The 14,892-nt window shown below is 44.8% G+C and overlaps 1 protein-coding gene across 2 annotated transcripts in view; it reads left to right on the forward strand.

The window, feature by feature from the left end:
• Window positions 1-14,892, forward strand: part of Tnfrsf11a (tumor necrosis factor receptor superfamily, member 11a, NFKB activator) — a 68,772-nt gene that overhangs the window by 36,840 nt on the left and 17,040 nt on the right. Inside the window, exons 5-9 of one of the 2 annotated variants that reach the window (XM_006529381.3) lie at window positions 162-250; window positions 2,358-2,452; window positions 3,966-4,079; window positions 7,488-7,540; window positions 9,479-10,223. In XM_006529381.3, coding sequence (XP_006529444.1) covers window positions 162-250; window positions 2,358-2,452; window positions 3,966-4,079; window positions 7,488-7,540; window positions 9,479-10,223 — 1,096 coding nt within the window. Of the gene's footprint in view, window positions 1-156; window positions 251-2,357; window positions 2,453-3,965; window positions 4,080-7,487; window positions 7,541-9,478; window positions 10,224-14,892 lie in introns of both variants that reach the window. The other variant, NM_009399.3, reaches the window with a different exon arrangement.

The following is a 14,892-nucleotide window of genomic DNA, read 5'->3' on the forward strand; positions in this document are numbered from 1 at the left end:
CTCAAGCCTGGAGGAGCTGAAGGCAGGAGATACAGCTGGCCAGACAGACGGAAGACATGGGGGGCGGTGGGTGCTCCAGGGACGTGACGCCATCTTTGCCGATCTCTAAGTGTCCCCTTGCTTTTTATCTGGTTTTGTTTGTTTGTTTGTTGACAGTGCAGCTCAACAAGGATACGGTGTGCACACCCTGCCTCCTGGGCTTCTTCTCAGATGTCTTTTCGTCCACAGACAAATGCAAACCTTGGACCAAGTAAGTGACTGTGCAGAAGCCCAAGGACCAGTTGTGTTTTCTAAAAAGGACCCAGGATATGTTTAGTAGAGCGTGGTGTGGTGAGATGGAAGGGGTGCCTTGGTGGTCCCATGATAAGGCACCCCTTCCCCCTCAGGTACCAGCCATACGACAGGTATAGCATAGGATAGAGTTTATTTGGGGGCAGGGGAAAGGGAGTTGAGAAGGGAGGGGAGAGAGAGAGAGAGAGAGAGAGAGAGAGAGAGAGAGAGAGAGAGAGAGAGAGATCCACGAACATGTGGAGAGAGAGGTGGGAGGGGGTGGGAGGAGGAGAAAGGGGTGGGGTCAGGGAGAGAAGAGAGTCAAAGGGGCAGAGAGAGGTAAGAGGGGTCAAACACCCATTTTATAGCAAGCCCGGACTACCTGGCTGTTGCCAGGTAACTGTTGGGTGGAGCTTAGAAGGAAAGTTAACACCAGTCAACCCCAGCAGCTCTGAATGGAAGGCAGGTTCAGTGTGTTAGCTTCTTGTGGACTTGGTTCAGTGGTTAGCTTCTGTCCATGCCACAGTAGGGACCGAACCTGGCATCGTTGGCCCCAGCGTGTGTCAGAGTTTTGTGCCACTTCTTACATTCAGAAATATATGACCTTCAGTTTTGGACTCTTTCTCCTTTACCTTGCCTTATTTAGTAGGAAATTATTTCTTGTTTATTGGTGTGTGGGCTGTGGGTGGGCTAGTGCGGGTGGAGGGTAAGGGATCCTGGTGTGCTGGGCACAGCTTCTCTGGCTGAGCTGTGTCCCCAGCTTGTATTGTCACTCACCACCCTGACCCTGTCAGCCCTACAGTCTTCTGGTCTATAGAAGTGTGTGTACATTGAAAACACCTTGGTTCTCTTGTATAGTCCTGAAGCTCTTTTCATGCTGAATAACAGAGGTTCATCTGGGCCTTTTATTTTATCCCATCTATGATCATCTTGATACTTCATATTTATCAATATTTTAACTTCTGGCTTATTTATTATTTTTGTTGCTAGGGCTGAACCCAGGGTCTGGCACATACTGCTAGCTTACCTGATTTTCTCTCTACAATCAATTGGGAGTCTCTGTGACTTCTTAGACCTGCCATGGTCTCACTGTGGAAGTGCACCAGGACTGCTTACTTCCCAAGCTCCTATTGACAGCTGTGTAAGCGGTTCTGGGTTTTCTGCAGGGATAAATCTCGTAGCGATGTGTGGAGTGCAGACTGTGCATCCCTTACCCACATGCTTGCTTGGAACAACTTCAGACATTTTTTTCAGGTCCTGGCATCTGTTTTGATGTGTACTGAGAACTTGTGGGGTGTAGGGTTAGATGCTAGGTCTCAACCCAGTTGCTTTGTCTCTCATGGCTCATACCCACGGTCTAAATTACTTTTACAAGTGAAATAAAACGTCATGGTGTCAGGTTTCCTATTGTGATTTCCTGTCGGTGTTCCAGGAGTTTCACATTCTGACTATCGGATTGGGGGTTAGGGATGTACAGTGTGTGTACATATGTAGCACCTCCCACAGGTTACGTGGAATAGATTCCCAGGCTTTTCTTTGCATCCCATTGTTTAATACTAGTGATAAGTGCAAGGAGTCTTCAGTTGTACACCTATTCTTGATGGTTTAAAAGCTCACGTTACCCATTCCACAGGCTGCTGCTGTTGCTTCTGCTTCTCCTCTTTGCATCTTTCCCTGCTTTCAGACAGGGGCTCACTGTCAGGATGCAGGTGTACACCACCACGCTTAGCTCGGGAAGCTCTTGTTAAACGCTGATTCCCGATGCGCTTTATTCAAGCTTCATGCCGAGAAGACTGTATTTTTTATATTCAGAAGTGTACTCACCAAAACTCTCAGCATTTGGAAGCCTCCTTACTGAAGTCCCTCAAGCTTGCCCACTATGTTCTCAGTATTCTTAGAATATTCTCCAATCGCTCCACCCATGAGCTTCTGAGGGCTTCTGCTCCCGTGGCGAAGATGGGGAGTCAAACATCTGGAAAGAAATATCTTCCCTTCCCGAAGGAGCTGGGACTCTAGCTCATTTCCTTTGTTTGGTTTTTAAATTAGAAGCGTCAGACCACAGCCATTGCCTGCTTTTTTTCTCACAGCTGCACCCTCCTTGGAAAGCTAGAAGCACACCAGGGGACAACGGAATCAGATGTGGTCTGCAGCTCTTCCATGACACTGAGGAGACCACCCAAGGGTAGGAGCAGCAGAGCCTGTGGGGTGGTACGTGGCCCAAGGCGGTCTCTCTAGAGTGACAGACCGCATCTGCTGTGGTCTCTCTAGAATGATACACTGTATCTGCAGGGACTTATTTGTGCTTTCCCACTCCTTCTGTCCACTATCATTTTGGTATTATTTTCATTTTTCATCGGTATCTTATTTTATTGTTTAAAAGGTTTATTCTTTTTTATTTTATGTGTACAGATATGTTGACTGCATCTGAGTTTGTGCACTGCCTATGTGCATTGCTCAAAGAGGCTAGAAGAGGGCGTAGGGTCCTCTGGCACTGGAGTTTCAGACAGCTGGCAACTGCCATTTGGGAGCTGGGAATCAAACACAGGTCCTTTGGAAGAGCAGCCAGCGCTTTTAATTGCCGAGCTCTCTCTCCAGCTTCCCTTCCCATTATTTCCTCCTTCCTTTCTTCCTTTCTTCCTCCCTCCCTTCCTTCTCTCCATCCTTCCTTCCTTCCTTTCTTCCTTCCTTCCTCTCTCTCTCTTTCTTTCTCTCTCTTTCTTTTCTTCTTTTCCTCCTCTCCCCTCTTCCTCTTCTCTTCTTCCTCCTCATCCTCCTCTTTCTCTGTCCCCTTCTTCTTTTTGTTTTGTCTGCTGTAGATTTGGCCCAGTGCCTTTCACATGCTGGGTTACTTGATTATATCTATATTTATATCATCAATAACTATATCTATCTCATCTATATCTGTATTTACACTGAGTTAGGGGTAAGCTATAAACATATATAAATGTATATATTTATTTTATATATAATCTATTTGTCATATGTAAATATATAAACTTATAAATATATATATATATAAACTTATATATTTACACTGAGCTAGGGGTAAGCTATAAACATAAATGTCAATGCCATTGCCCAGGCATGGTAGAGAGTGATAGTCATAGTGAGGGTGTCTATGGAGAGATTTGGTTCAAGCCAAAGAGAGTGACTTGTTAGACATTGGCTGTAAGTTAGAGTCTTATCTGTGAGTGTTTATAGATTAAACTAATCTAAATATTGCTTTGAAAGTTTCTGGTTAATAAGCTTCTGTCTGGTTGCTTTAGGCGAGTGGGTCAGTGTAGGGGATGGGCTATGTCTCAGAAAAGAGCAGACTGGGAAAGACCTTCCTAATGTGGCAAAAGAACCAGGCTACAGAACAATAATAACAGGCTGTGAACAAGGAAATCAGGGTGTTGAATGACAAACTCAGAGGACCATGATGGCATGGTGGATGGCATTAAACTTATTCTAAGGTAGAGATAGGACCATGAGCCTGGTCTCATCTTGCCCAGAGGGGAGGCACCTGAGCAGGGTGGTCTGAGCTACGGAGTTCGTCCGCTAACATCTGGGAACTCTCTGCAATTAGGGTGGGAGCTCTCTACTGTTGTTTGCCTACACACCCCAGCCTTGATTCTTGGGTTGGATTTACAGGGCTTTATCTTTTAATTTGGTAAAATGAATAATCTTTAATACCGTGTTTTCTTCTGACACAGAGGCCCAGGCTTACCTGCCCAGTCTCATCGTTCTGCTCCTCTTCATCTCTGTGGTAGTAGTGGCTGCCATCATCTTCGGCGTTTACTACAGGAAGGGAGGGAAAGCGCTGACAGGTATTGTGTCCATGGCGGTGTCTGAAAAGTGGCCATGAAGAGCATGGTGCTTTTCCAGGGGAGCATCTTAGGACATGAGTAGATTATCCCTGACTGTCACAGTCTGCTTTTTAAATTTTTGATTATGGGGTAGTAGCTCAGTGGTTAAGAGCATTGGCTGCTCTTCCAAGGACCCTAGTTCAATTCCCAGCACCCACCTCATATCTGACAACTGTCTTAACTCCAGTTCCAGGGGACCTAACACTCTCATACAGACATGCATGCAGGCAAAACACCAATCACATAAAATAAGTGAATATAAATGTTACTTATTGTGTGTCTTCATGAAATGTGCATATGTGCCACGATGCATGCGTGGAGGTCAGAGGACAATTTTGAGGCGCTGATCCACTCCTTCCAACTTTAAATGAGTTTTGGATCACATTCAAGTTCAGCAAGTAAAGTGTATTTGCACTTTTGTGTCTGTTTTCCAGTAGCAATAATAATGACCACAACTGAAGGGCAACACTGTGTCTATAAGTAGACAGTACTCAGCCTTTCTGAAACTGCTCATGTGTCACTGCTGGGAGCCACTTTGTGTCTCTGTGCAGCATTCCAAACACAAGGGCTGTAGTTAATTCTGTAATACATCCCCTTGGAAATGTACCCATTTAAAACAGAGACACGTGCTCAGATAAATGGATGGGTGGGGGAAGTTTTGAAGTATGAATCTAAAATTATGATGATAGATGACTGTATATTTTTAGAATTTAGAGGCTTATGTAAAGTAGAAAACCCAATGTTACTCCATTTTGGGGGGATATCTACATAAGGTTTGATCATGTTTTTAAACATCACATCTTGTTTGACTTTTAGATGGCATTGCTAAAAGACACGTGGTTTTTAATAAAGCTCTGCCAGTTTTTTTTCAGATATATCATAATAATTTATTTATTTTTTACATTGTGTGTCCATGATGTGTGCATGGGCCCATGTGCATGACACACATCTGTAAGTCAAAGGACAATTTCGTGGAGTTGGTTCCCTCTTTCCGGCTTTAAGTAAGTTTGGGGGTGCAAACATCAGGTTCAACAAGTAAAGCGCGCGTTGAGCCAGCTACTTGCAATCTTGGTATTGAGATCCTGTCTTTAAAACAAAAAGTTCAAGGGTCAGGGCTACATCCCAGTGGTAAAGGGCTTGCCTAGCATAAGGAAGACCCTGGGTTTGATCCTCAGCACTGAGTAATGGGGGTGAGGAGAAAAAAGAGATGGGTGTGTGTATGTGTGTGTGTGTGTGTGTGTGTGTGTGTGCACTCACACATGCGTGTGTATGCAGGCAAGTGTCAGGGGAGTAGGAGCAGACAGGGAAGGGGGAAGGGAAGAAGGTTGGAGTCCATGGAAGCCATGTGTTTATAATCCAAAAGGTCAGACAATGAACCGGTGGTTGAAGCCTGAAGGAAAGGTCAAGTCCACACTTTGTCCAGTGTGACCTAACAGGAATCATTCCCAGGCTGATCTGGGAGGTGGTGCTTCCTGTAATCCTAGCACACGTGGCTGGGGAGATTGGAAGGGCATCCCTTGAGCAATCTGGCTAGCTAGATTATCTGTACTAGTGAGCCTTGGGTTTAAGTGAAACAACCACCTTATAACTCAATGTATAAGGTGGAGAATGATTCATAAAGATACCCAGTGTCAAACATACACATATATACGCATGTGCACACATATACACATGGACGAATAGACACACATGTGAACAAGCATATGCATGCACAGCACACATACATGCAAACATACATACATGCATGCATACCACATAGATACATAAAAGCAAAAACACAAGCATAATTTGCAGCTCCTGACTTCAGTCTTAATGGTGATGAAAGCATTGGATTTTCCTAAGGGATGAGATAAAACTTCATCTTCACATAACACTGTGCCAGAAGCACCTTCTTTGTCCTCCTGCCTTGGTTATCTTGCTTCCTCATATGCACAGTAAAATTGTGACTGGAGCAGGAATGTCTGTAGTCTACCAGCATTGTGACCCAGTTGTATCATTGGTATCTGGTGGATTACTAGCAAGTATCCTAGTTTGGTTTCTATTGCTATGATAAACGCTATGACTAAAAATAACTTCGAATGCAAAGGTATTTGTTCGTTTGTCTTTGTCTTTCCATCTTATACTTTATAGTTTAGAAGTCAGGGCAGGAACTCAAGGCAGGAACCTAGAGGTAGAAACAGAAGCAGAGGCCATGGGGGCGTGCTGCTTACTGGCTGGTTTCCTGTGATTCACTTGGCTAACTTCCTTTTTAAAATCTTTAAAAATGTATTTGATGTGAATGGGTATTTGGTCTGCATGTAAGTCTGCACCACATGTGTGCCTGCTACTCTCAGAAGTCAAAAGAAGGCCTCAGATGTTAAAGATGGTTGTAAGCCTCCATGTAGGGGCTGGGAATTGTTCCCAGGTTGTCTGGAAGAACAACCAGTGTTCTTAACCATGGAGCCATCTCTCCAGCCCCTCAGCTACCTTTCCTATACAGCCTAGAAACTCCTGCCCAGGGATGGTATTACTCACAGTAGGCTGGGCCCTCCTTTGTACATCAGTCAACAATCAAGAAAATGCTCTACAGACAGTCCACAGGCCATTCTGATGGGGGCAATTCCTCCAACAGAGGGTCCCTCTTCCTCGGTGTCTAGGTTTTTGTCAAGTTGACAAAAACTAACTTTGACAGTCTTTTTCTCAGTAGAGATCGACAAGTTCTGTTTTTGTTAAGAAGTAAGATGCCTTCAGAGTGTTTAAATCAGTCGGCTTTTTAATTGATTGGTTAATTCGCAATCCTGTGCCGGAGTTTGAACCCGGCACATGTCTTTGCTTGGTGAGCAAGAATTCTGTCACTGAGCCATGTACTGGTTCCCATTGTGGCCCCATGCTGAGGCTGGAACCAGAGCTTTGTGCCAGACAAGCTTTCTGCCCTGAGCTTCACCCTCTCCCCCAGCCCTGGGTACATTATAACCAAATACTCAGGGATGCTGCTACTGGGCTGTAACACTTGCAGTGGGTATGTTTATATAATGAGAGAAAGTCAAACACACAGAGGCAGAGAATGACACAATGGTGACCAGGGGCAGGAGGAAGGAAATGAGGAGATGTAGGTCAGAGACTGTAGTAGCAGGTGTATAAGATAAACACGCTCAGTGAAGAGTATTGTACTGGATGAGAACTGCTAATTTAGTCAATTTTAGTTCTTCTTGCCACATAAAAATCTCCTTCTGACACAATAGATAACTTAATCTATTTTATTATGGTAACGACTTTGCCCTCAAATTTATCCTATTACATCATGCTGTACAAGTTAGATATATAAAAATAATTATATTAAAAATGAGTAGAAAATTATAACATGAAGCTCTCTTCTTTTTTTTCTTTCAGCTAATTTGTGGAATTGGGTCAATGATGCTTGCAGTAGTCTAAGTGGAAATAAGGTAAAAGTGTTTAATGCCTCCTTGAAGTCCTGCCACAGGCTCTAGAGCTGTAACTAGCCAACTATGGAGCACACTGCTTACCAGGCAGTTAAACCTCCAGCCCAGAACTGATCCCTGCTGAGTAAGTCAGAGCCTAATGTCTTCATTATACCCCGTGCCCACCCCTCCGCTGAGCCCCATGCTACTCCTGAGCCATACTGTAGTCTTCATTCCAATTCTGTGATCTCCACGTGTGTATTTTTAGACCTGACCTTGATCACCTAATACAGATTCCTAGGAGGAACCATTTATGACGTTTCTTTACTCTGTAGTTATTTAATAAATCTTCTACTCTGACATAATTTCAAAAATTACAAAAAAAATTAAGCAATGAAAGTCCTGGCACGATGCACAAGTTCACCAGTAGCTTTCACTTTACCACACAGATTCATTCTTTGCTTTTTCTGTATGTGAACAAAGTGGGCCTGGAATCAACACAGAGTGAATGGACATAGTATAGTCCTCTGTTCTTAAATATCTACATGCACATTAAGAAGACATAGTCTTTGTCTAACAGTAAATTTACCAGAATGAAAAACCAAACCAAACCATCCAATCAAACAGACAAATAAAAACCATCCTTGACTGGAGAGATGACTCTGTAGTTAAGAGTCTCCACTGCTCTTCCAGAGAACGTGAGCTCAGTTGTCAGAAGTCAGGTTAGGCTGCTCACAACCACAGGTGGTTACAACCTGTAACTGCAGCCCAAGGGGATCCTGGACTCCTAGGGCAACACACACACACACACACACACACACACACACACACTAAAAGTAAAAATAAATTTTTTAACAAGAAGAAAATGAATGCCCATGTCTGCTTACTTTCTCCTTTAAAATAAGTAAATAAATAAATGAATATGCAGTTGCTCAAAGGTGGCACTGGTTATGTAGGTCAGGTGAGAGAGTGCTGCCTAGCAGGCACAAAAACCGGAGTTCAGTCCCAGCATTGTATAAACTAGGCATGGTGGTGCTGGCCTATGATCCAAGTGTCCGGGGATAGAGGCAGGAGGATAAGAAGCTCAGAGTCATCCTTTGCTCCCTAATAAGGCCAGCCTCAGGCACATAAGACCCTGTCCCAAAACTCCAAAGCAAAACAGCAAAAACCTCATAGTAACAATTATTTTCCACTTCGCATTTGATATTAAAATGCCAATTATTCTACTTTGTCCTTTGCATCTGTTTTCTTTTCTTTTTCTTTTTTTTTTTTAAAGATTTTATTTATTTCTTTATTACATGTAAAGTACACTGTAGCTGTCCTCAGACACTCCAGAAGAGGGAGTCAGATCTTGTTACGGATGGTTGTGAGCCACCATGTGGTTGCTGGGATTTGAACTCCTGACCTTCAAAAGAGCAGTCGGGTGCTCTTACCCACTGAGCCATCTCACCAGCCCTGCATCTGTTTTCTTACGTATAAAAAGTATCAACTGCAGACATTAGACTGATCTCTGTAATTCTCACCTTTCAATTTTCCTGCTTGGCTCTTCCTTCCCAGCATCGCATCTGACTCCTCTCGTTCTCTGAAAGCTTGCCCGCTTGCTGGATTATACAATGTGCAGAACTAAGTCACAGAGCAACTGCCTGACACTCAGTATTTGGTTACATGTTGCCATTGCTTCCTTATAGCCTGAAGTCGTGCATTGCTTGGGGTGGCTCTTCATTTGCGTAGGTGTGCAGAGCTATTCCTTGCAGTAAAGATCCAGTCGTTTCTGGCTGTTCCCCTTTCTAGACTTCTCTCATAGACTGTCATTTTATACGGCATAAACACAGCCATAGAGGATGGGGTACCCACCTGCACTTGCCAGGGTGGAAACAGTTCATATTTTCAGCAGTTGTTAAGTGAACATGTTGCACTAATTCTGGATATTAAGGCCTTTGCCTTCTGAATTCACATCCCCAGGAGTCCTCAGGGGACCGTTGTGCTGGTTCCCACTCGGCAACCTCCAGTCAGCAAGAAGTGTGTGAAGGTATCTTACTAATGACTCGGGAGGAGAAGATGGTTCCAGAAGACGGTGCTGGAGTCTGTGGGCCTGTGTGTGCGGCAGGTGGGCCCTGGGCAGAAGTCAGAGATTCTAGGACGTTCACACTGGTCAGCGAGGTTGAGACGCAAGGAGACCTCTCGAGGAAGATTCCCACAGAGGATGAGTACACGGACCGGCCCTCGCAGCCTTCGACTGGTTCACTGCTCCTAATCCAGCAGGGAAGCAAATCTATACCCCCATTCCAGGAGCCCCTGGAAGTGGGGGAGAACGACAGTTTAAGCCAGTGTTTCACCGGGACTGAAAGCACGGTGGATTCTGAGGGCTGTGACTTCACTGAGCCTCCGAGCAGAACTGACTCTATGCCCGTGTCCCCTGAAAAGCACCTGACAAAAGAAATAGAAGGTGACAGTTGCCTCCCCTGGGTGGTCAGCTCCAACTCAACAGATGGCTACACAGGCAGTGGGAACACTCCTGGGGAGGACCATGAACCCTTTCCAGGGTCCCTGAAATGTGGACCATTGCCCCAGTGTGCCTACAGCATGGGCTTTCCCAGTGAAGCAGCAGCCAGCATGGCAGAGGCGGGAGTACGGCCCCAGGACAGGGCTGATGAGAGGGGAGCCTCAGGGTCCGGGAGCTCCCCCAGTGACCAGCCACCTGCCTCTGGTGAGTAACTTTCTTGGATTCTCGCTTTTGAGCAGAAAGGGCTGTCTGAAAGGGTTCAGGGTGTGATTCACATGAGAGACACAGCCCAACTCCTTTCTCTGCTTAGAGTCTTTATACATAGGGTCTCTTGTAGACTAGGATGACTTTGAACCCCTCCTCCTTTTGACTCCATCTTTCCAGTACTGATGGCTTACAGGTGTAGGACGTTCACACTGGTCAGCGAGGTTGAGACGTCACCCCTTGTTTACTGGGGCTTCGTGCATGTCGGTCAAGCATTCTACCAACTGAGCAAGTTTCCGCTTTTTGCTGAGAGCTTTACAGGGGTCTTTGGTCCTCTGTGCATTGCACTGTGGATGGTGCTGACTCATATAATGACGCCATCCTCTAGAGAGGCTGCCCTCAGGCATGTGGATCCCTCTGCTTTCAGACTTCTTGTGGTTCAGATTTGCTGGTGGTCCTCCAACCACAGAACCAAACCCCGAAAGACAAAGTCAACAGTTAATTTAGGAGTGGCTGAATCATGGTGTTCCCTCATATTTAGGGGGGTGGGGTGGGATGGAGTAAAAGAACCTTGGGCTTCTAAATCTCAGGACACACAACACTGTTTAACTCTTCTTTCATTATATGTTGGAGTAGCAAGTTAATAGCACAGTGAACGTATCTGCTGTTACTTTCTAAGAAAAGCAACCCTGTAGAACCACCACATTTAGTATATCTACAAAACTCGGATGATAATTTACAATTCAGCATCATTATAGAGATTTATTGCTGCAATATTGCTTGAACACAAACAGCCCACCAATGATAATATTATGACTTTTTCTTTTTTTTGCCTGAGGGTAGAACACCATCTGTTAAAAGATTGTGTAGTTACAGAGGACTTTGCAACTGACAGGGTGGGGTGTCCTTTGACTCTGGGTATTACTAACCTGGTCAGAAGCAGGGAATTTATTGAGAATCTTTCAGAAGCTATAAACATTCTCCAGAAGAAGAAACAATATGAATAGATGGATGGATGTGTACCGCTTCAAAGGCTTCTCAGAATCTCCAAGCTCTCAGAAAGGAAGGAAGGGAGGGAGCAAGAGAGAGAGGGAGGGAGGGAAAGGGAGAGGGAGGAAGCCCCTTGTGGGGTACCCCTCTCAAGGGGTGCCTTTCTCTCCCGGTTGTTGGTTGGGACTGCAAGTGGTGCCAGCAGCTGTGTTTTGTAACATGGAGGTAGCCAGATGAACACACACTGATTTTGTCACAAGGTAATACTGGTTCCTTCTTGATTGGTAGAACAGTGTGTGTTCCTGCCTCCCAGTTAGTGTGGTCCACTGTAAACACACAAACACATTCAGTGTATTGAGAACTTAGAACTTAGAAGAAAAAAAAAGTGTGCATGAGAGAGAGAGAGAGGGAGGGAGTAGGAGAAGAAGAGAAATAATCGTGGAACCAAAAGCTAAACCTTGCCCCCTATCAGAGCAAAAATAGCCTTGCATATCTGTTGCTAGCTTTTACTCCTTGAGCACTGAGCATGTAGGCACAGAGGAAAGGAAAGGATTATGTGTCATCAACAGACAGTGTTAATTTGCGAAAAGTTGACACTGCCTTTTCCGTGTCTGATACTTAGCCATGCGGAACATTAGCAGAGAGCCAGCCAGCTCATCACTGGCTAGCAGGCCAGATTAATTCTCGCCTGAAGAGAGGCAGCAGCCAGATTGATTTCTGAGGCCATCTCATTGTCTCCATAATTACTTCTACATGAACAGTACTTACAGTAAAAATAATGTGTTCCTAGCTCTTTCAAACAGTGCCATAATTCGTACTCTAAAATGTGTGTGAAAGAGGGTGATGTTTGAGGAACGAGAGGGACCTGACCCCATCCTACAAGGCAGTGTGCTCTCAGGGCTTCAAGGAAGAGGCCTCTTTTCCTGGGATTTTAGATTATATGCCAGGGTATCATTTCGTTGCCTGCATGTGTGTGCACATACACCGTGGCTCTTGTGTAGAAGTCAGTGTTTGATAATCTGTTCTCTCCTTCCACCGTGTGAGTCAGAGGGAACCAACCTCTGGCTGCTAGGCTTGGCCACAAGTACCTTTACCTGGTGAGCCTTAACTCTAGCATATGCTACCAGCTTTTTACAGAACATAAATAGCTGTCCAAATAGTTCCACAAGTAGAGACAATTTGAAAAAAATTATTCAAGATGGTTAAATCTATTCTAGAGAAATTCTAGCTCTTAATGAACTAAGAATTACTACCTCAGGCCAATGATAGGGAAACATTTTGGGTTGTGCCTTAAGCAACTAGGACTTAATTCTTAAGTGATGCTTAATTCTGGGCTCATGATGGTTATCTTGGTTACAAGCCCTCTGTTATAATTACTATTCCATTGCTGTAAGGAGAAACTGTGACCAAGGCAATTTATAAAAGGAAGCATTTAACTGGGAGTTTGCTTATAGTTTCAAAGTTTCCACAATCATGGTGGGAATCATGGCAATGGAGCAGTAGCTGAGAGGTTACATTCTGATCTACAGGCAGAGAGAGAGAGAGAGAGAGAGAGAGAGAGAGAGGGAGACTGGTCCTCCAACAAGACCACACTTTGTCCAACAAGGCCTCATCGCCTAATTCTTCATGAATGGTCCACCAACTGGGAACCAAACATTCAATTATATGAGCCTATGGGGCCATTATTAAATTATCAAATTATCAAATCACAACATTGCAATCCCTGGCCCCAAAAGATTTGCAACCACATCACAATGAAAATGCATTAAGGCCAACTTCCAAGTCCCTGTAGTCTTTCTGGCTCAAACCTGTTTAAAAGCCTGAAGTCTCTTCTGAGACTCAAGAAGGGCTCTTATTGTAACCCCTTATAAAAGCAAAACCAAAAACAAGTCACATACTTCCAACACACAGTGGCACAGAATATCCATTACCATTCCCAAAGGGAAGGAGAGGGCACAGTGGGGCATGTTGGACCAAAGAAAGATGGAATCCCAGCAGGGCAACTTCCAAATGCTGTAGTTCCATGTCTGATGTGCAAGAGCTTGATAGTTCTGTGGTTCTCCGTCTCCTTCCAGCTTTGTGGACTGCAATACTTCTCTCTCTTGGGCTGGTTCAACATGCTGCATGCAGCTCTCCTCTGCAGAAGTTCAATGGGTCTGGCACCTCCAACATCTTGGGGTTTCCAGTGAAATTAGGCTTTACCTTCCCAGCTTCACACAGTGACCTCTTTGAGTCCCATGCAGGAGCTCCCATGCCACAGGACTTGGCTTTTTCTTTTAAGCACCAAGAAAGGTTCCTCAAGCCCTTTACACCTGCATTCTTAAATCCAGAACTAGATGGCTGGCTGGAACTGTCAAGGTCAGGGACCTGTCTGGACTGGAAGCTGGCCCTCTCCTTAAATTGTATTTGCATTGAATTCCCTTTGTAGAACAGATGACTCCTTAGGCCTGTTTTTTTTTTTTTCACAAGCTTCAAGATCTAGCTGGGTTGGGTCTTGCTCTAAGGGTACCACCACATTCGATCCACTTAGCATCTGGTCTTTCTTTTAGATGTCTCTCCTCCACATTACATTTCCTGGTGCTCCTTTTCTCCTCGAACTGTATGTTTTGTGTTTCTTTTTGCCTTGCTTGCTCTTTCTCATTATAGATCTGCATGAGAGTAACTATATCAATAACCACATGACATAATCAATACTAGAATGTCTTGAAATCTCCACTGCTAATGACATTAGTCCAAAAGTCTTCCCTCTTGTCTCCAGCAGAGTTTTAGGATACGTGAATAAAGCAGCCACATTCCTTGTCACAACATTGTAAGACTAGTCTGTACCCAGCCACTAATATCGTTATCCTCTGAGACACCTTAAAGCTGGACCTGCTCTTCCAGGTTCCTTCTAGGATGGCCCACTAAGCCCCACTTAGAGCATTCAATCGCCTTTCTAATCCAAAGTCCCAAAGTCATCCTAATCCACCAAATAGCATGGTCAGGCCCTCATAGCAACACCCAAGTCCCTGGGACCAGCGTGGGCCTTAGTCACTGTTCTATTGCTGTGGAGAGACACCATGACCAAGGCATCTTACATAAGGGAGAGTTTAATTGGGGCAGCTTACAGTTTTAGAGGGTTAGACTGTGATCATCATGGTAGCAGGCAGGCATGGTGTAGAGCAGAAGCTGAAAGTAAGCCTCTGCAAACAGGAGGCAGAAAGAAACCAAGAGAGAGACTGGGCATGGTGTGGGCCTTTGAATCCTCACGCTCACTCCCAGTGACACTCCTCCTCCAACAAAGCCACACCCTGAGCCTACCCGCTTTAGGAAAAAACGTTTCTATCCTGAAAGGTGGGGGAAAAGGTTTTCCTGTGCAAATGTTCCCCCCTCTCTGTCCGTTCACCAGCAAGGGCAGCTAGCTCACCTGCCCCACTGTCAGAATACGTGTCAGTACCAACTGTGTCCATAACATGGACAGCAAGCAGGTAAAATTGCCATCTTTATAATTTACTTGTCAGAAATATTTGTCATTCATTAGTATTAGAAATCATCACATTGGGCTGGAGCGATGGCTCAGTGGTTAAGAGCACTGACTGCTCTTCCAAAGGTCCTGAGTTCAATTCCCAGCAACCACATGATGCCTCACAACCATCTGTATTGGGATCTGATGCTTTCTTCTGGCATGTCTGAAAACAGC

This window comes from Mus musculus, chromosome 1 (assembly GCF_000001635.26).
Source record: "Mus musculus strain C57BL/6J chromosome 1, GRCm38.p6 C57BL/6J".
Classification (NCBI taxonomy): domain Eukaryota; kingdom Metazoa; phylum Chordata; class Mammalia; order Rodentia; family Muridae; genus Mus; species Mus musculus.